Source organism: Pteropus medius, unplaced genomic scaffold, assembly GCF_902729225.1.
Source record: "Pteropus medius unplaced genomic scaffold, Ma_sr-lr_union100, whole genome shotgun sequence".
NCBI classification, from domain to species: domain Eukaryota; kingdom Metazoa; phylum Chordata; class Mammalia; order Chiroptera; family Pteropodidae; genus Pteropus; species Pteropus medius.
The window spans coordinates 499,731-519,887 of record NW_024355008.1 but is presented as its reverse complement, the minus strand read 5'-3'; the positions used below and the strand labels follow the sequence as shown (position 1 = coordinate 519,887).

The 20,157-nt window shown below is 33.6% G+C and overlaps 1 protein-coding gene across 1 annotated transcript in view; it reads left to right on the top strand.

The window, feature by feature from the left end:
* The window catches only part of DCBLD2 (discoidin, CUB and LCCL domain containing 2), a 77,931-nt gene that overhangs the window by 14,550 nt on the left and 43,224 nt on the right, over positions 1-20,157 (top strand). Inside the window, exon 2 of the mRNA XM_039856912.1 lies at positions 53-280. Within this exon, the coding sequence (XP_039712846.1) occupies positions 53-280 (228 nt within the window). The remainder of the gene's footprint in view (positions 1-52; positions 281-20,157) is intronic.

Below are 20,157 nucleotides of genomic sequence, written 5' to 3'. Positions count from 1 at the left end.
AGTTAAAGATGTAAGAATAATTTATTGTTCTTTTTAACTTTTTTTTTAATAGGTGATGGATGTGGACACACCGTACTAGGCCCTGAAAGTGGAACTCTTACGTCCATAAACTACCCACAGACCTATCCCAACAGCACCGTTTGCGAATGGGAGATCCGGGTAAAGATGGGAGAGAGATTGCGCATCAAATTTGGTGACTTCGACATCGAAGATTCTGATTCATGCCATTTTAACTACTTGAGAATTTATAATGGAATTGGAGTTAGCAGAACTGAAATAGGTAGGAAATTTTCTTGTAAAAAAGCACATGTAATACATCATTGCCCTGAGTTTTAAAACTAAAGCAATTTTTGGTACTTAACTTTGTATAACTACATTGTGTAGGTTGGCAAATTATTGAAAACGTAAAAATCTAAAATTTGAATCTTCTTTTGGGAAGAGAAGGTTCTTGCCTGTCTATTTACTTTTCTGATAAGCCTGCGTTTGGTACCTTTGCAACAAAATGCCACTCTACGACTTCTAAGAAGAAGGAAGTTATATCATTTTTTTTGTTTTTCTTTGATCATTTTATTTGCAGTTGAAGAAAACAAATATAATTCATGCTTAGGAGACAGTATATCATGGTGATTAACGGTGTGGGTTTTGAATCCAGACTTCCTGGTATTAAATTCTTACTCTGCTGTTAGCTTATTATGTGACCTTGGGCAAGTTACCTGACTTCTCTGTTTTCTCACTTTAAAATAGGAAATGAACTAGTACATGTAAAGTGCTTAGAACAGTACCTGACACATAATAAATGCTTTGTAAATATTAGCTGCTATTGTTGTTCTTAGCTAAGAGCAGTGGTTCTCAATTATGGCTGCGTATTAAAGTTACCTGGAAAGACTTCTCAATAATGCTATTTACCTGGTCCCGATTTTAGACCCATTGGGTCCCACACCTCAGTATTCCAAATGCTTCCCAGTATAATATACCTTGTAGTCAAGTTGAGAACCTTTGGCTTAAAGATCAGTACTTTTAATCAAGAAAGGTGGAAAAATTTGTAAGGCTGTTTTGGTGAACTAACATCATAAAAAACTCTTGAATTCTCTGTGCATTTATTTGAAACATTTATTGGTACAGTGTGTAAAATGTCTTTTAGGACTGTAATTGGAACCCAGTATCTTGTTCTTCAAGCATCATGTTTACTCTCTGGCCTCCTCTCCATCTCTGGTCAAATCCTTCATCTCTATTTTTTGGCTCCTTATCTATGGGAGGTAAAATTCCTGGCCTGCTTCCCTGGCTGCTGATTGATAACCTCTGTTGTCTCTCAGTCAACTCTTGATTAACTTGGTAGCTTGATTACATGCACATTGCTGTCAATATAGGTCTTGGATAAGCTTTTAGGAACTCAGATTACCTAAGGATCTAGAAAACACTATGACACTAATATAAGACAAGTTTATATTAAATGTCTCCTGAGGTGATGCAGTAGGGAGTAAACAGTACCACCTGAGCAGTCGTATAGCAACAATGAAGAAAAGTAAACCACAATCTGACCAAGCCCTTAGAAGTTTACAGGAAATAAAGGAGCTAGAGAAACATGTTATATCTACCGTAGACTATACAGGCATACCTCATCTTACTGTACTTCACAAATGTTGCATTTTTTACAAAATAAAGGCAAGACTCTCCACCAGCAAAAAGATTACAACTCACTTTGGTGTGATACGCGCTTTATTGCAGTGGTGGAACCGAACCTGCAATATCTCCAAGGTATGCCTTTTTATAAATGACATTTTAAAATAAGAAAGGGGAGGAAGTAAAGAAAACTGTCGTACATTAAGAGATACATCTTCCAAAAGTGAAGTGGGACCTTGTTTGGATCTTGATTCAAGCTAACTAAATGCAAGAAAACATTTTAAGATAGACAAATTCTAAGAGGAATTGACATTCAGTGCTAGTTGAGAGTGACTGTTTTTTGCTGGGGTAATGTTATAATCTTTTTAAGATCTAATTTTTTAGACATAGTCTGTTGCCAGAGAGGTTGAGTGACATAGGAAAAATTTGAGCACAGGTTTTAAATTGCTCACTGGATTCTCATCACAGCTCCAGGACTTACTTGCTGAGAGTCCTTTCTCCAAGTCATTGGCCCTGCCCAGACTTCAAAGTCATCATCTATACTGCAGGAAGATTAAACGAAATGATATTTTGCAGTAGTAGGGGTATAGTACGTATACAGTAAACCTCAGCTTTTCCTTATTTCCATTGTTTTTGTTTTTCCTTATTCTCTCTTCACCTTGGTGAGTGGAAAGCAGCAGAAAAGTCAAGAAGACTGATGGTTCCTGTTGGATTTTAGCTTGGCTCCCCCATTACCATCTACCATATACCCATGGTCCTCCACTTGGGTATCAGTCTGTGGTTAGTGCTGGAAAGGTAACTATCTTGACATCACAGAGAAATGAAGATCATTCAGGAATAGTTGTTTAATGTTCTGGTTAAGGTAGATTTGCAGAGAAATTACAGGATAGAAACAAATACATTGCAGGCGTCAAGATTCTGGTGATAATGGTAATGAATCCTCTTTTCCCTCTTTTCCGTGACATCTTTCTCAGTGCACCTTCCAAAATGAGGGCCCAGTGAGCTGCATTTCCCTATAAAAATAGTTAACTATTTTGGTATTAAGCTTAGATTTTTGTGGTTTTTTTTTTTTGTCTATAACTGTTGATTTTCCTAGGGATTTTTTTTCTTGAAAATGATATGGAATTTTCAAGAAAAGAAAAAAAAATGGTTTCTCAAGGAATCATTTTTTTTAAATCAAATTCATTAGAATGTGTTTTAACTGATAAGGCCCTTATAGTTTACTTGGCAGTTGGACAGTTATTTTCTGTTCTCTTTGGGTAATAATGTGTAAAATTACTTAAATAAGTGAATTTATTATGATTTTATGTAACTACATTATAAATTGCTGAACTTTCTATACATCTTTGTGAAATTAACTCAGTGTAGTGGTACTCATTTCACTGACAGACAGGACATGTTTAATGAGTTAAGATTGGCTCTCTAGATCTGAATTATGTCCCTTTTTTTAGGCAGATTGAAATGAGAATATTCCATTGTGCCTTCAATTTTACTTTTCCTTTTTGATTTTTCTTTAATTTTGGGTGTCTGAGACATAGTAGTTGCTCTGTAAAGATGGAAATTGAAGTAAAAAAATTTATTCACCTTTAATCTTAACTTTTTCTATACATATACAAATACATATTTTCAAACTACTGTGCAACATGTTTTTTCTTAATATTTAGACATTTTCATATTGGTCCATTAGACATCTACTAGCATTATTTTCCTGTGGATATTGTTGATAATTAGTCCAAAGGTGAAATTTAAAAATATTAAAAAGAAAAGGCTTTGCTTGTTTGTAACCTTTCCTTACTCTGTATATTCATGTATTTTGCTTAAAATTTCATTTTAAATGAACTTTTGGGGGGCAAAGGAAGATTGTAGGTGGATCACTGAAAAAGAAGCTAAATATCTTAAAGCCTAGTAAGTACTAAAGGAAACTGCATTTTACAGAAGAAATATAAAAGTTTTTGTGTCTCTGTATTCAGATTTTTATATTTAAAGATATATATATGTATATAGTATCTTACAGTTTCATTTAAAGTAACTTTTAAAGTTATGCTGTTAAATCCTTAGATGACATTTACAAAAAGGAAAACTGAGGTCCTTATTTCATAAATGATTCTGCGTCTCTCACATTTTCAGTTTTTCTTTCTGTATTGTTTATCTTATCTAGGTAACATGCTAGGTCTTCTGCCTATTCTAGGAAAAAAATCAATTTTCTTTCTCTTTACTACCAAACCTCTTTAAAAATCTGCAGTGGTGATATTACATGCTTAACAATGATAGTGATTGCTAAGATTTTTTGAATTCTTATTCCGTAGGGGCTTAGGCTAATAATGAAAATAACCATGCATGCAGTACTTGCTGGGTATGTGTCAGGTACTGTGTAAATCGCTTATATCAGTTAACTTATTTAGTCTTCATACAAACCCTCGAGATAGATACTTTCATCATCCCCATTTACTGATGGGAAAATTGAGGCACAGAGAGGTTAAATAACTCGTCCAAGGTCATACAGCTAGTAATTGGTAAGTGGGATTCAAACCTACACAGTCTGTCTCTGGAATTGGTGTCTCTTAGTACAAGCTTTTGACAATGGTATTCTGCAAGAATCCTATACATTATTTCCATAAAACAGATAAACAGAAGATCAGAGAAGCAACTTGCCCAAAGTCATGTAGGGAGAGGCGAGACTTGAACTGAGGTCTAGCTAATAGCAAAGTCCACAGTCTCAACCACTAGGCTAAAGCCTCATAGAATAGGAGATACCAGCTATTACTCCTTACTCTTACTATATGACTTTTGAAACTAGCAACTTTTTAGTATACATTAACTTTTTCTTTTAGCTACTTATTTTGACATAATTTCAGACTTAATAGAAAAATTGCAAGAATGGGATTAATAATACGCATATCCTTTCATCCATATTTTCTAAATGTTACCATTTCCTCCATATTTATCTGCCTTCCACACACCATACACATTTTTTTCTAAACTGTTTGACAGTAAGTTTCAGACATGTTGTCACATACCCCTATATACTAAAAGTGTTTATTCTCTAGAAGTTTAGGACATTCCCTTTACTTACCACACAATAGTTTTAAAAATAGAGGAAATTAATATTAATGTAGTACTAACCTACATACCTTACTCTAATTTCTCCCATTGTCCAAATAATGCCCTTTATAGGAAGATAAATTCTCAGATTATGTATTGCATTCAGTTGCCACATCTTACTAGTCTCCATTACTTTGGAGATAGAAGGAGAGGACAGTTTCTTATTGTCCTTGTAGTTCATGATGTTCATGATGTTGACATTTTTGAAGTTTATGGGCCAGTTATTTTGTTGGAAATTTGTAATTTGATTTGCCTGATGTTTCCTCATGATTAGCTTCAGGTTACAGACTTTTGGCAGGAAAGCCCCCAGAAGTGATGTGCTCAGTGCATGGTATCAGGAGGCACACAATGTTTATTTGTCCCATTACTGGTGACATTAATGTTGATCTCTTGGCTAAGGTGATATCTCCCAGATTTCTACACTGTAGCAATGTTATCCCTTCATAATCAATACATATCTTATGGGAAGACTCTTTGAAATGATGTAAATACCCTGTTACTCATCAAACTTGCACCCACTAGTTTTAGCATCCATTAATGATTCTTGTCCGAGTCAGTTATGATAATTGTCAAGTGGTGATTTTCTAATTTCATCATTCTTTTTATTTTTATTAGTTTTTTCCTACTGAAAGGGTGAGCTTTTTCTTCTCACATTTATTTGTTTATATCAGTGTGGACTCACAGATTCTTATGTTAGTCCATGGTATTTAATCCTTTACTTACCATTATTTTGATGCTAAGATTGTCCCAAATTTCCAGTGGGAGCCTCTTCAAGCTAGCTCCTGTGTTCTTTTATGATGTCCTCATCATTCTTTGAGTACTCCCTTCTGGTCTGGCACAGGACGTTCTCAATTTATCTTGTACTTGCCTTGCCCCAGCCCTGAAATCAGTCATTTCTTCAAGGCACCCTGGTTCTTTTTAAGTGGAAAACATTATTAGGAATCAATATCTGATCTTTAAGTTTAGACCAGTGGGCTGCCATGTTCTTTCAGCAGATGGATTTAGTAAATAGGTATATGTATATACATACTTATTTATACAGGTACACACATGTCTTTTATATTTACTATTTATTAGAAGCCATGAGTTAATACCGATAACTTTAATCCTAATCCAACATCACAGGGTTCATTCTGTCCCTTCCCTTTTCATATTGGAAATCACTCTGACATCGAGATAACTAGATCCTGTTATCTACAGAACAGTTACTTATTTTATTTATCATCGAGTGCTATGATACGCAGAAAATAGTTTCAGAATTGCTAACCTATGCTTCGAAATCAAAGAAGCTTGCCACCTAGAATTCATATTTGTTTAGTCTTAACCTGAGGAAACATAGTTTAAATGTCATGTTCAAACTTGCCTAGGCTAGTTTTCCTCCTCCACCTCCTGTTTTCCAATGTAGTTATGTTATCCATTTGTAATAAGGTTTGGTTCATTTACTTCTGTTCATATTCCATTTTAAGTTATTTTTCTCTGTTCATTTTCTTTTTCTTTTGTTGACTCTGTGAAATATTAACATCTTTCTCAAAGTTTAAAACTATACAAAAAGATGGTCATGTTCCTCCTCAGTACACTCCATTTTATCTTCTTCTCACCTCCTCCAACCCCTTGTAGCTAACCAATTACATTAGTCTTTGTTTTTTCTTTTCTACATTCCTTTTTTGTACAAATATAAATATATTTTCTTATTTCCCCTTCTTATACAAAATCTTAACTATTGATACTCTTTTCTCCTTCCTTCCTCTTCCCCTCCAACAATGTATCTATTAGAAATCATTCCACATCAGATCATCCTCATTCTTTTCACTACTACGTAGAACTCCAGAGAAGAGATGTACTACAGTTTATTTAACCATTCTTTTATGTATGGGTATATGGATTGCTTCCAATATTTTACCATTACAAATGAATCTGTGGTAAATAACTTTACACATATGTGTTTTTGTATTCTTATAAATGTATCTTCAGAGTAAATTCCTGAAGTACAATTACTGGTTCAGAAGGTAAATTATATATAGCTTTGTTAGATACTGCCAGATTCCCCTATAAAAGCGTTGTGCCAGTTTGCATTTCTACCAACAATGCATTAAAATGCCTATTTCTCACAGCCTTGCCAGCACGGTATGTTGCCATGTTTTGCCAAGTGATAGGTAGGAAATGTTATCCCAGTATAGCTGTATTTCTCTTACTATGATTGAGGTTGAACTTTTTTGTTTAATATGTTAAAGGTTCTTTTTTTATTTTTTATTTTCCCCCTAATCTCTTTGTTCGTGTCATTTGCCCATTTTTCTGTCAAGTTTTTTTGGTCTTTTTTTCTCTCATGTATTAAGAATTCCCTTATTGTCTTTTAGGAATATTAGCCTCTATGTGATCTGTGCTGCAAACAATTTCGTATAGTTTGTCTCCTAGTGTTTTGACTTTATGGAGCTTTTTATAGTGGATTTTTTTGCCATGCAAACTTTTGTAAATGTAGTAAATTTATTAGTCTTTTATTATATCTGGATTCTGAGTCACAAATGGAAATTGGAAAGCTTTTTCCTACATCCTAAAGATAAATTTACTTGTATTTTCTTTTAGTACATTTATGTGCTATATTTAGGTCCCTGGTCCATTTGGGGGAATTCTTTTCTATGGTATAAAGTGTAGATCTAATTGTGTCTTTTCTAGAAGACTAGTCACTTGTCCTAGCATCATGCATGTAAAGCTGATCTTCACCCCAATGGTTTGAGATTCTACCTTTATCATATACTCAAGTTCTGTATGTACTTGGATCAATTTCTAGACTTTCTGTTGCATTCCACAGATCTATCCATGTATCAGAACCTCACAGTTTTAATTATAGAAGTTTTATAGTTACCAGTTACTGATTATATGAGGACTATTGATTATCTGAGGACTATTAATTTCTGTGGGTTGATGTTATTTCTTGCTGCTTTTCTGAATTATTTTTGTTTGAATTAGTTTTATTATTCACTTCTAGAGATTTCCAGGTACACAGTCACATCTGCAAAAAGAGATAGTTTTATCCCTCCTTTTCCAATTCTTAACACCTGTGATTGATATCTCTTATCTAATTATATTGGCTAATACCATCAGTGAGTACTTAACAGCAGTGGATAGAATGGCACCCTTTCCTTGTTCTTGATTTTGGTGGAAATGTTAAGAAAGTGTCTTAGCTCAGGCTGCCATAACAAAATACCATAGACTGGATAGCTTACCAGCGGTCACCAACCATTTTGGCACCAGAGACCGATGCGCCTATGAGAATCTAATCCCTGATGATCTGAGGTGGAGCTGAGGTGGTGATATTAGTGCTGGGGAGCAGCTCCCAGTACAGATGAAGCTTCACTCACTGGCCCACCGCATACCTGCTATGCGGCCCAGTTCCTAACAGGCCATGGACCAGTACCAGTCCACAGCCCAGGATTTGAGGACCCCTGGCTTAAACAATATAAATTTATTTTTTCACAGTTCTAGAGGCTAGAAGTTTCAGATCCAGGTGCCAGAGTCAGTTCCTGATGACAGTTCTCTTCCTGGCTTGTAGACAGACAATAAAGTCATAAGATTCTATTTTGCAGACATCACTGCAAATAAATTTGAAAACCTCGATGAAATAGGTAATTTATCAGGCAAATACAGTTTACTAAAATTGAACTCATTAGAGTTAGAAATGAATTTAGCTAGGAATTTAATGCATTTACATTCACTTTTATTGATAAAAGTGAGACTATGGAGTTTACTTTAATCACATCTTTAAGATTGATGTATCATAGACCAATTTATAGTTTTATCATGGTTTTTTAGGAATTCTATAATTTTGGTTTGTATTTCCCTTTTACCCCAATGTTATCTATTAATTGGGTAAATAATAGATTTATTTCTAATCGGAAGTTATTGCTAATAATTTTTAAGTTTTGTTATTAATAATTTTTAGTTTTATTGTCAGAAAACATTGTAATATTTCTCTTTTTTTAACTGTATTTGTAACACTCATAAATTGTATACTTAAAATTGACTTTATTGAATTATAGTTAAGAGACTATTGACCTAGATATTGAGTGCATTTGTTTTTAACTTTAAACAATCAACTCCAGGTCAGTCATTTTTTCAAGTCAGTTTCCATATTTCAAAAGATAATTGAAGACTTCAGATCACATACTCATAAGCTGAATAATTGCTATTAACAAGTTCCTGCTACTAAAGTCTGGATCAATGGCAGAGTTACTCATATTAACAAAATTTGTTGATGCAGCAGTTTCCTTTTGTTAAGTACTATCTTTAAAACGAAAACACCCCATCAGCTCACGGCAAAATGCCTTTTCTAACTCAGAATACAAGCAGTAGATATTTAATAGCTTTTGAAATGTTTAATTCTTTACAGAGTAAACTGTATAAATTGCAGGACATTAGATTTTAAGCTTTTATTGACCAACTGTACACTGTGAGATCTAAATGTTAGCAGTAACACTTTCCATTGTAGCTTCTCAAGAGACCAACCACTAAATATTTCAGGAAAAAAAGGTAAAACATAAGTTAATCTTAGATTTTATTTTATTAAATATTAGAATTACAACCACAACTATAGCAATAGAGCATTATTTGATATGTATTATCTGCACTTATAAACTACTACAATCTTTTTTTTTTTTTTTAAACAAGAGTTGGTAATCCACTCATCAGTTCTTGACTGTATCACCCAAGGTCTGCCTGGTGTCCCCTTAGGCTCCCCTAGGACCAGAGGAAATGCATTTTTAAAATGTCATAAAGAGGCTCATATCTTCTCAGAACACAGTTTCATTTTATTTTGTTATTTTTCCCATCCTCGTAACCCCTCCCCTGTAGTAACCATCAGTATGTTCTCCATATCTATGAGTCCGTTTCTGTTTTTATTTTAGAGTGAAATCATGCGGTATTTGTCTTTCTCTTTCTGACTTATTTCACTTAACCATAATACCCTCTATGTCTATTGTGATGTAGCAGATGGTAAGATTTCATTCTTTTTTATTGCTGAGTACTACCCCATTGTGTGTGTACACACCACATCTTCTTTATCCATTCATCCACTGATGGACATCTAGGTTGCTTGCATATCTTGGCTATTATTAGTAACGGTACAGTGAACAAAAGGATGCATATGACTTTTTGAGTTGGTGTTTTTGTTTTTTCCAGATACATACCCAGAAGTGGAATTGCTGGATCTTATTGCTACTTTATTTTTAATATTTTGAAAAATATCCATGCTGTTTTCCTCAGTGGCTGCATTAATTTACAGTCTCACCAACAGCATGAGTGTTCCCTTTTCTCCACATCCTCACCAGCACTTGTCAATTTATTGATGATAGCCATTCTGATGTGTATGAGGTGATATCCCATCGTGGTTCTAATTTTTATTTCCCTGATGATTAGTGATTTTAAACATCTTTTCATTTATCTCTTGGCCATCTGTATGTCCTCCTTGGAGAAATGTCTTTAGGTCTTCCCATTTTTTAAATGGATTGTTTGTTTTCTGTGTTAAGTTGTATGAGTTCTTTAAATATTTTGGATATTAACCTGTTATCGGATATACGATTGGTGAATATCTCCTCTCATTCAATAGGTTGTCTTCATTTTGTTGGTTTCCTTCACTGAGCAAAAACTTTTTAGTGTAGTCTCATTTGTTTATTTTTTCTTTTGTTGCCCTTTCTCAAGGAGACATATCCAAAAAGAGATTGCTGAGAGTAACGTCAAAGAGTTTACTGTCTTATGTTTTCTTCTAGGGGTTTTATGGTTTCAGGTCTTACATTTAAGATTTTAATCTATTTTGAGTTAATTTTTGCATATGATATAAAAAAATGGTCCAATTCATTTTTTTTTTTTTTTTTTTTTGCATGTTATCTGTTTAGTTTTTCTGACACCACTTACTGAAGAGACTGTTTTTACCCCATTGTGTATCCTTGCCTCCTTTGTCATAGATTAATTGATCATATAATGGGGATTTATTTCTGGGCTTTCTGTCCCATTGATCTGTATATCTTTTTATGCCAGCACTCTACAATTTTGATTATTGTTACTTTATAGTATACTTTGGTATCAGGGAGCATGATACCTTCCACTTTGATTTTTCTCAAGATTTCTTTGGCTATTCAGTGTCTTTTGTATATATAAATTTTAGGATTATTCTAATTCTGAGAAGAATGCTGCTGATATTTTAATAGGGATTGTATCAGACCTTTATGTCCTTTAGGTAGTAAGGACATTTTAACAGTATTAATCTCTCCAGTCCATGAGCAAGATAATATCCTTCCATTTATTTGTATCTTCTTCAGTTTCTTTCTTAAGCATCAGTTTTCAGAATACAGGTCTTGTCACCTCTTAGGTTAAATTTATTTCTAGGTATTTTGTGCTTTTTGATGCAGTTGTAAATGGGATTGTTTTGTTTTCTTAATTTCTCCTTCTGAGTATTTGTTATTGGCATGTAGAAACTCCACAGATTTCTGCATATTGATTATGTATGCTGCAATTTTACTGAATTCATTTATTCTTAATAGTTATTTTGATGGAGTCTTTAGGGCTTTATATATATAGCATCTTGTCTTTTGCAAATAATGAGCGTTTTACTTCTTCCTTTCTGCTTTGGATGCCTTTTATTTCTTTTTCTTGTCTAAGTGCTGTGGCTAGGACTTCCAATACTGTGTTGAATAGAAGTGATATGGGTGGGGGGGGATCTTTGTCTTGTTCCCGATCTTAGAGGAAAGGCTTTCAGCTTTTCTCCATTGACTATGATATTAGCTGTGGGTTTGTCATATGTACCCTTTACTATGTTCAGATATGTTTCTTTTATACCCACTTTGAGGTTATTTTTTTAATCATAAAAGGGTTTCGTGTTTTGTCAGATGCCTTTTTTGCATCTATTGAGATGATTATATGGTTTTTAACCATATCACATTAATTGATTTACAGATGTTGAACCATCCTTGCATTCCTGGGATGAATCCCCCTTGGTCATGGTGTATAATCCTTTCAATGTATTGTTGAATTTAGTTTGCTAATGTTTTGTGGAGAATTTTTGCTTCAGTATTCATCAAGGATATCATAACATCTTTGTCTGGTTTGGTATCAGGGTAATGCTTGCACCATAGAACGAGTTTGGAAGCATTTCTTCCACTTCAGTTTTTACAATAGTTTAAGAAGAACATATATTCTTTGAGTGTTTGATAGAATTCACCTGTGAAGCTGTCTGGTCCTGGACCTTTATTTGTTGGGGAAAATTTCTACTTTATGGAATTTGCTGATATTCTCTTTATAACCTAATATATAATCATTTTTGTGAATGTCCCATGTATGTGTGAGAATGTTTATTCTCTAATATTGAGATGTAAAGTTTGATATACATCCAAAAGATCTCTTATGGATTATAATTTTTAGGTTTTCCATATCCTTATTTTTATTCACTTGATCTCATTACTGTGTTTTGTTTTGTTTTTTTTATTTCTGCATCTCTTTGGGATTTTGCTTTTATAAAGGAGGTTGCAGTGTTACTGTATAGATATTCATCATTTTAATATCTCCAATGTAAATTGTGACTTCTAGCATTAGAAAATTCCTCTTTGATAAGTTTGGTACTTTTTAATTTGAATTCTCCTTTGTCTGGCATCAAGATATCTCACACACACACACACACACCCCAACAACCTACACATACCTTCCTTATTTCTTATTGTTTTCATTTGCCTCATGTACCTGTCATTGCCCTTTATTTTTAGCTTTTCTGAATCATTTTGTTTTGGGTGTGTTTCTCATATATAGCGTAGTTTGGGGTCTTATTTTATGAGCCAGATATTAAATCTTTTTTTAAAAAAATAGCTGAGTTCATTCCATTTGTATTTATTTATAAAACTGAAATTTTTCTCATTTCTATTTTTATAATCATATATGTTATATTTGCTGTCTTATTTAACATTGTTTTCACCTACTTTTTAAGCTTCTTTAGCTCTGTTCTAAGTGTTACCTTTCAATTTATACCTTTTTAACTGTCTGTAGTTCCTGTTGTCTCAATCTTTTACTGTTTTGTTAATTTTTAATGGTGTCCTTTAACTCCTACCAATTGCATGTAACTCCAGCCTATTGTTCATATAACATTCAGCAAACTGTTCTACTTTTCTTTTCTCTCTTCTTTCCCCATTTTTACCTGTCAGAATATAAATGTCATTTTATAACATCTTATTCTTCAACCCATGTCTAACTTTTCTAAATCTACAATGAAACATAACAAATGCTCACTGTCAGTCTTTGCTCAAATTCTCTCAGTCATACTTGAGTGGATGAAGTTCAACTTTGGATAGATTGATTCCTTAAGAAGGGTTTATGAATGAAGAATTCGTAATTTAAAATTGCTGATTTTTATTTTTTATGACCTTGAGACTTGAGGGACAGCTTGAATTTATATATGTCTTTGATTCACATTTTTTTTGTTTTTAAAAAAATACTCTTCCACTATTACTGTGCTTTTTATTTTTTATTTTTTATTTTTTTGAGGAGTCTTATACCAGTTGAATTCTCTTGCCCCTAAAGGTATTTGGTCTTTTATAGAGTTTGTGATAATTCTTTATTTCCCTTTAAATTTTAGTGATTTACAAGGATATGTGTGGAAGTTGATTATTGTGGGTTAGTTTCCATTGGTATCTAATGAGCTCTTTCAATATGTAGATTCAGATCTTTTATTTCAAGAAAGTTTTCTTGGAATATGGTTTTAATATTATTGCTGTTCCATTATCTTGTACATCTTTTTTAGACACATTAATGATTAGAAAATTGGATCTTCTTTACCATTTCAACCACATTCATTTCAGCTACATTCTCGCTGATCCTTTTATATTTTTGTTCTCTTTATATTTTCTTTTTTTAATTCACGTGCCATGCTTTATGTCTTCATTTTAAAACTAGATTTGATAAATGTGCTCATATTTATAAGGAACAGAAGGCAAAGTGCTGGATAAAAGAGATGGGCTTTAAAATTGAAGCCAGGGTAGGGGAAACTGCAATTGAGAAAATGAAGATTTTTTAAATTTTTTTTCAGCTACAATTGATATGTAATACTATATTAATTTCAGGTGTACAACATAGTGGTTAGACATTTCTATAACTTACAAAGTGATTCCCCTTGTTAATAAGTCCAGTATCCACCTGGAACCATACACAGTTATTACAATATTATTGACTATATTCCCTGCGCTGTACTTTACATCCCAGTGACTATTTTGTAACTGCCAATTTACTTCTTAATTCCTTCACCTTTTTTTGCCCAGTCCCTCAATTCCCCTCCCCTCTGGCAACCATCAGTTTTTTATATCTATGAGTCTGTTTCTGTTTTGTTTATTTATTGTATTTTTTAGATTCCACATATAAGTGAAATCATATTTTTCTTTGACTTATTTCACTTAGCATAATACCCTTTAGGTCTATCCATATTGTTGCAAGTGATAAGATTTCATTCTTTTTTTATGGATAAGTAATATTCTATTATATATATTTATCATGTCTTCATCCAATCTTTGTTTTCTTTTCAGCATTCGTTATCATGTTTTCATTGGAATCTGTTATTCTCTCTGTACCCTGTAATGGGATCTTTATTTCTGATATAATTTTGTCATTTTTTTCTATTTCTTTTTTGAGATCAACAGTCTCTTAATTTTCCTGTTTTTTGGTCCATTTTTGTTCTAGTTTTGAGTTTCTTTTTCAAGCTATTTTATCATATTCTCATGTGCTTGTTTGAGGATATTTAATTAAGTTTGAAGTGTTCTGTTCCAAGTTCCTTCTGTTTTACCATTGTTTTTTTTCGGGGCGGGGGGCTAGGGAAGGGAGTGTGTTCATAAACTGAATTGTTGGGATTCTCATTTTTTGTTCTCTCTTTTATACTATATATTTTAAAGTGACAAAACTAGTGCCTCCACTTCTGTGAGCAGGGGTGGTGGTTTGCAATGGTTTACAAACTATAATTCATGATAGGTTCAAAATAGCCCTTTTCTGTCAGCATTTAATTTTTTTGAGTTATTTTGGGAAAGAGGTTATAGTAGGAGATGGAATTGTGTATCCTTCATCTTTTTTTTTTTTTTTGTCTTACAAGATCTTAAATTTCCCCTTCTTGCTTTGTTTTTTTCTTTTTACTATGCAGTTTCCAAAATGTCACTCTGTTACTTTTAATCTACTTCTTTTACCAAAGTGTTTCCTTTCCAAAATTGTTTTAGTTAGCATTTCTGCATTCTTAAGTTCCTTCCCTGAAGTCTGCACTTTCATCTACCAGTGGCGTTTTTTTGTTTTGTTTTGTTTTTTGTTTTTTTTTTAGTATTTTCTGGTTCTACATTCTTGATCATCTTTGATCATCTTGATCAAAGTATCTTGATCATCTTTGTCTCTTCCCAATGGGTCTTTCATTAACTTTTACCATATAAGTTATTCTTAAACTCCATGAAATCTGTTGATACCCCGCAGGGATCTATGAACCTAATAAAAACAAAATATATTTTGTTCTTTAGTTTCTCCCTGTGTTTTTTTTTTTTTAAGTTTCTTTGTAAAAATTAATTATTTTATGTCAGTTAAAGAAGTTGGGGGTTTCACAGTATGATCATCATTGTGAATGTTTAGCATTTAGAGTAGTTTCCCATCAGGAATTAAAGAAGTGATATCTAATCTTAATCATTATAGGTATCTTGCATGATAAATCAAACACAGTTTTATGTGAGATAAAGTTCTAGCCAAAGGAAACATGAAGTCAGGAAGGCTAAAGGCATCTCATATCATTGGTCATGAAAATACAATGATTACTATGGCTGTTTTTCATGAGAATGCATAATGAGAACTTAAAACTTACCATGGATTTGTCCCTAATGGAGAAGCATCATATGAGGTTGTCTGTTACATTGCAAAGTACAGAAGCCATATACAATTCGAAAGACCTTAGTGAATCTTCTTGCCCTGGAATGGGCAAGCTGATTTGTAGTCTGAAACAGAAAAGAAATATTGAAACTTCGTCTCTGTAAATGATGTCATCACTTCAAAATGTTTCCTCTAATAGTACAAGGCAGGTCAGTGAGGAATTGACAACTGTCTTATTTCTCATCAACATTCAACTAGATGAAACTTAATCTACCATATTTTGCTCACTCCATCCAAGAATTCCTATTCACAAGCCCTTAAAGAAAATATTAAAAGACTTTGATATCTTCTAAGTGGTGAAAAGTGTATTTCTCAGAAAAATTTTGAAGGAAAATTTCTTGGTATGCTATATATGTCTCACCTGTGATGCTTGGCAACACATCTGGTTTCGCTGAAGTCTACAAATTATTATGACTCATTGTTTTTGCATTACTATACTTGGCATGAGAAACACTGCCAGCTATCCTGAAAGAAGCTGTCAAGTTAATAAAAGCCAGGGCCTTTAGTCACCAACCTTTCAAGAGTTTTTATTAAGAAATAGAAACAGAATTCTAGAATTCTATCTAGAAGTTGGATGGTTTTCCAAAAGATAAGTCTTAAAGCCCTCAGTTAAAGTAGAAGTCTCACAAGAAAGAAAGAAAGCCCACTTGGAAAATTTTGACAGGAAAGATTGCTATTACTTCATGGATATTTTGATTTACATGAATATTGCAAAATTTTTATAAAGACCCTTTGATCACCGTCATGGATAATGATAAAAATCTATGTGCTCTTATGTCCAAGCTGCCATTCTGGAAGAGGAATTGGAGGAGGCAACTATACTTATAATCAAAGACATGCAAATTTTTTAAACTAAGTATGCTCTCTCCCTGTCTTTTGAATCAGTAAAAAATATAAAATTTTAATAGGTTTGGTGTGGGCAGGTGTGGTAAAATTGATACTTTTACATATATAGTAGTATCTATTGGTATACTTGTTTAGTCTGGAAGTATGCTAAGAATCACTACTAAGGAAATACTTCAGAAGACAGAAGAAATTGTGTTAAGATGGTGTTTTTTGCAGTATTATTCACTCTGCAGAAAAACTGAAAGCTAAATTTATAACAGTAAGGAAATTGTTAAGTAAATTCCTATGAGAATTCCACGTTTTGTTTTTGAGATTAGAGGTGCTTCTGTACATAGGCATTAAAAAACTCCCTAAATCAGTTTTTAAATTAAGAGCGATGCTTTCTAAGCAAGCTTTTCATTACATTTTCATTTCTTGGTGGTGGACGGGGTCGATGTGCTTTTGCTCTAGCAGACACCTCCCCACTCTCCATCATTTCTTTCTATCATGCAAGTTCCTAAGATAATCATTGTTCCATGGCACACCTTTCAAAAAGTGAAATGATCTTCCCTTTAGTTGAAAACATAAAACAGGTTTCATAAATTTAATGACAAAATTTAATAAACTCTACTTGGTAGTCTATCCAAAATCAGATGGATCTTTCTTTTGAACACAGAATATTTCCATTTAATATCTTCCAGAGTTTAATATGCTGCTTTTCATCTACCAAAAGCATGATTGGTATAGACATCAGAAGAGGCATGATAACCTTAAAATCTCTAAGCTCTATGCAAGTGGATACAAACTCACTGCCAACAGGGGCTAGACAGGTAAAATAATTAACTGACATGGACTAGGTATAATAACAGCATTGCCATAGATGAATGATGATTAGCTTCAGGATTAGGAGCATTAGAATGTGGTAGGGGCTGTGGCAAACTGGAGTATGACTTTCTTTTTGAAAGACAACAACTATTACATTACTTAGGCACAAACATTTGGAAAACTGGCCCAAGTCTCCTTCTCCCCCCTCCCCACCCCCACCAAAAGAAGTCAGAAATTCAGAATTGATAAGAAGTTTCCAGATTTTTAAAGTCCTGGCTTCTAATTCCTTTTGAAATAGTGCATGAACCAAAACTTACTGGTCAAGAGGCCAAGTAAAATACATCTGTCTGCTAATTCAGGCCCTGAGCCATAAATTCTAACTTGTGCACTATACTCTCAAATTTGATCATCCAAAAGCAGTGTATTCTTACTACACCAAAGTAAATTTCTGGTTGTATTAGTTTTCTGTTATTTCATAACATTACCACAATCATAACAGCTTAAAACAACACAATTTATTATCTCAGCTTCTGTAGATCAGAAGTCTGGGCATGTCATGACTGGAGTCTCTGCTCAAGGTCTTGCCTGGCTGAAATCAAGATAACCAGCTGGGGATGAGGGTTCCCTTCCAAGCTTACTGGTTGTTGGCAGTATTTATATATCCTTGCAGTCGTAAAGCTAGGGTCCCCATTTTTCTGCTACCTGTTGGCCAGGGACTGCTTTTAGTTCCTAGAGGCCACCTGGAGTGATAGTTCATAATTCTTTTTGTTTCCAAAATATCTCATTGTTGTTTCTTTCAGATTTATTACCACCTCTCCATGCCAATTTATCCTAGGAACCCAAGAATGCTGGTTAGGTTGTTTGTTTTAGCTGTTATGAATAATGCTGTGAGCTATCATGTACAACTTTGTGTGGACATATGTTTGCATTTCTCTTGGATATATGCCTAGGAGTAGAATTACTGGGTCATATGGTAACTCTGTTTAACCTTTTGAAGAACTGCCAGACTGTTCTCCAAAGCAGTTGCACCATTTTATAATCCCCCCAGCAGTGTAGGAAGGTTCCAGCTTTTCAACATACTTGCTAGCCAACACTTGTTATCTGTCTGTTTGATTCTAGCCATCCTAGTGAGTGTAAAGTGGAATCTCATTATGGGTTTGCTTTGCATTTCCTTTGTGGCTAGTTTTTTGTTTTTGTTTTTGTTTGGGGCAGGTGGCCAGGGAATTACACATTTCATGGATTTGGTGCAAATATGACATGTATTCATCACTGTGTTATGTACTGAACTATTTTCACAGCCCTAAACGTCTGTTGTGCTCCATTTATTCATCCCTCTCCCCCAACCCCTGGCAACCACTGATGTTTTTACTATCTCCATAGTTTTGTTTTTCCAGGAATCAAACAATGTATAGCCTTTTCAAATTGCCTTCTTTCACTCAGTATGCATTTAAAATTTTTTCTTATCTTTTCATGGCTTGATAACATTTTTTTTTTTTTTTAGTACTGAATAATATACTCCATTGTCTGGATATACTACAGTTTATCCATTCACCTACTAAACAACATCTTGGTTGCTTCCAAGTTTTGGCAGTTACAGTAAAGCTGCTATAAACGTTTGTGTGCAGGTTTTTACGTGGACATAAGTTTTCAGCTCCTTTGACTAAATAACCAGGAATGTGATTGCTGGATTGTATGGTAAGAGTGTTTAGTTTTATAAGAAATCCCCAAACTGTTTTGCAAAGTGGCTGTATCATTTTGCTTTCCCACCAGCAATGAACGAGAGTTCTTGTTGCTCCACATTTTTGCCAGTCGTCTGTCAGTGTTCGAGATTTGGGCTGTTTTAATAGGTATATAGTGATATAGCTAATTTGCATTTCACTGATGACATATATGTAGAGTATGTTTTCATATGCTTGTCATCTGTATATCTTTGGCGATGTGTCCATTAGGTCTTTGGCCCATTTTTAAATCGGGTTGTTTTCTTGTTGAGTTTTAAGAGTACTTTGTATAGTTCGGATAAAAGTGCTTTATGGGATGTGTATTTTGCAAATATTTTTTCCTAGTTGCAGTTTGTCTTATTCTCTTAGCATTGTCTTTTGCAGAGCAGAAATTTTTAATTTTAATTAAGTCCAGCTTATCAATTCTTTCTTTCATGGATCATGCCTTTAGTGTTGTATCTAAAAAGTCATACTCATATCCAAGGTCACCTAGATTTTTTTTCTATGTTTTCTTCTAGAAGTTTTATAGTTTTTCATTTTACCTTTAAATCTGATTTGTTTTGAGTTAATTTTTGTGAAGGGTGTAAGGTCGGGGTTTAGATTAATTTTTTTGCATGTAGATGTCCAGGTGTTCCAGTACTATTTGTTGAAAAGATTCTGCTCTATTGTATTGCTTTTGCTCCCTTGTAAAAGATGGGTTATGTGGATCTATTTCTGCTCTATTCTGTTTCAATTGATCTATTTGTCAGTCCTTTTACCAATACCACACTGTCTTAGTTACTGTAGCTTTACAGTAAATCTTGAAGGTAGGTAGTATCAGTCATCCAGCTCTGTTCTTTAATATTGTGTTGGTTATTCTGGGTCTTCAGTCTCTCCATATAAACTTTTAAGTTCGTCAGTATCCACAAAATAACTTGCTGGGGTTTTGATTTGGATTACATGAATATATAAATTAAGTTGGGAAGAACTGACATCGTGACAATATTTAGTCTTCCTGTCCATGAACATGAAACATCTTTCTGTTGATTTAGTTCATTGATTTTGTTCTTCAGAATTTTGTAGTTTTCCTCATATAGATTTTAGGCATATTTTGCTAGATTTATACCTAAGTATTTTATTTTGGGAAGGTTAATGTAAATGATACCGTGTTTTA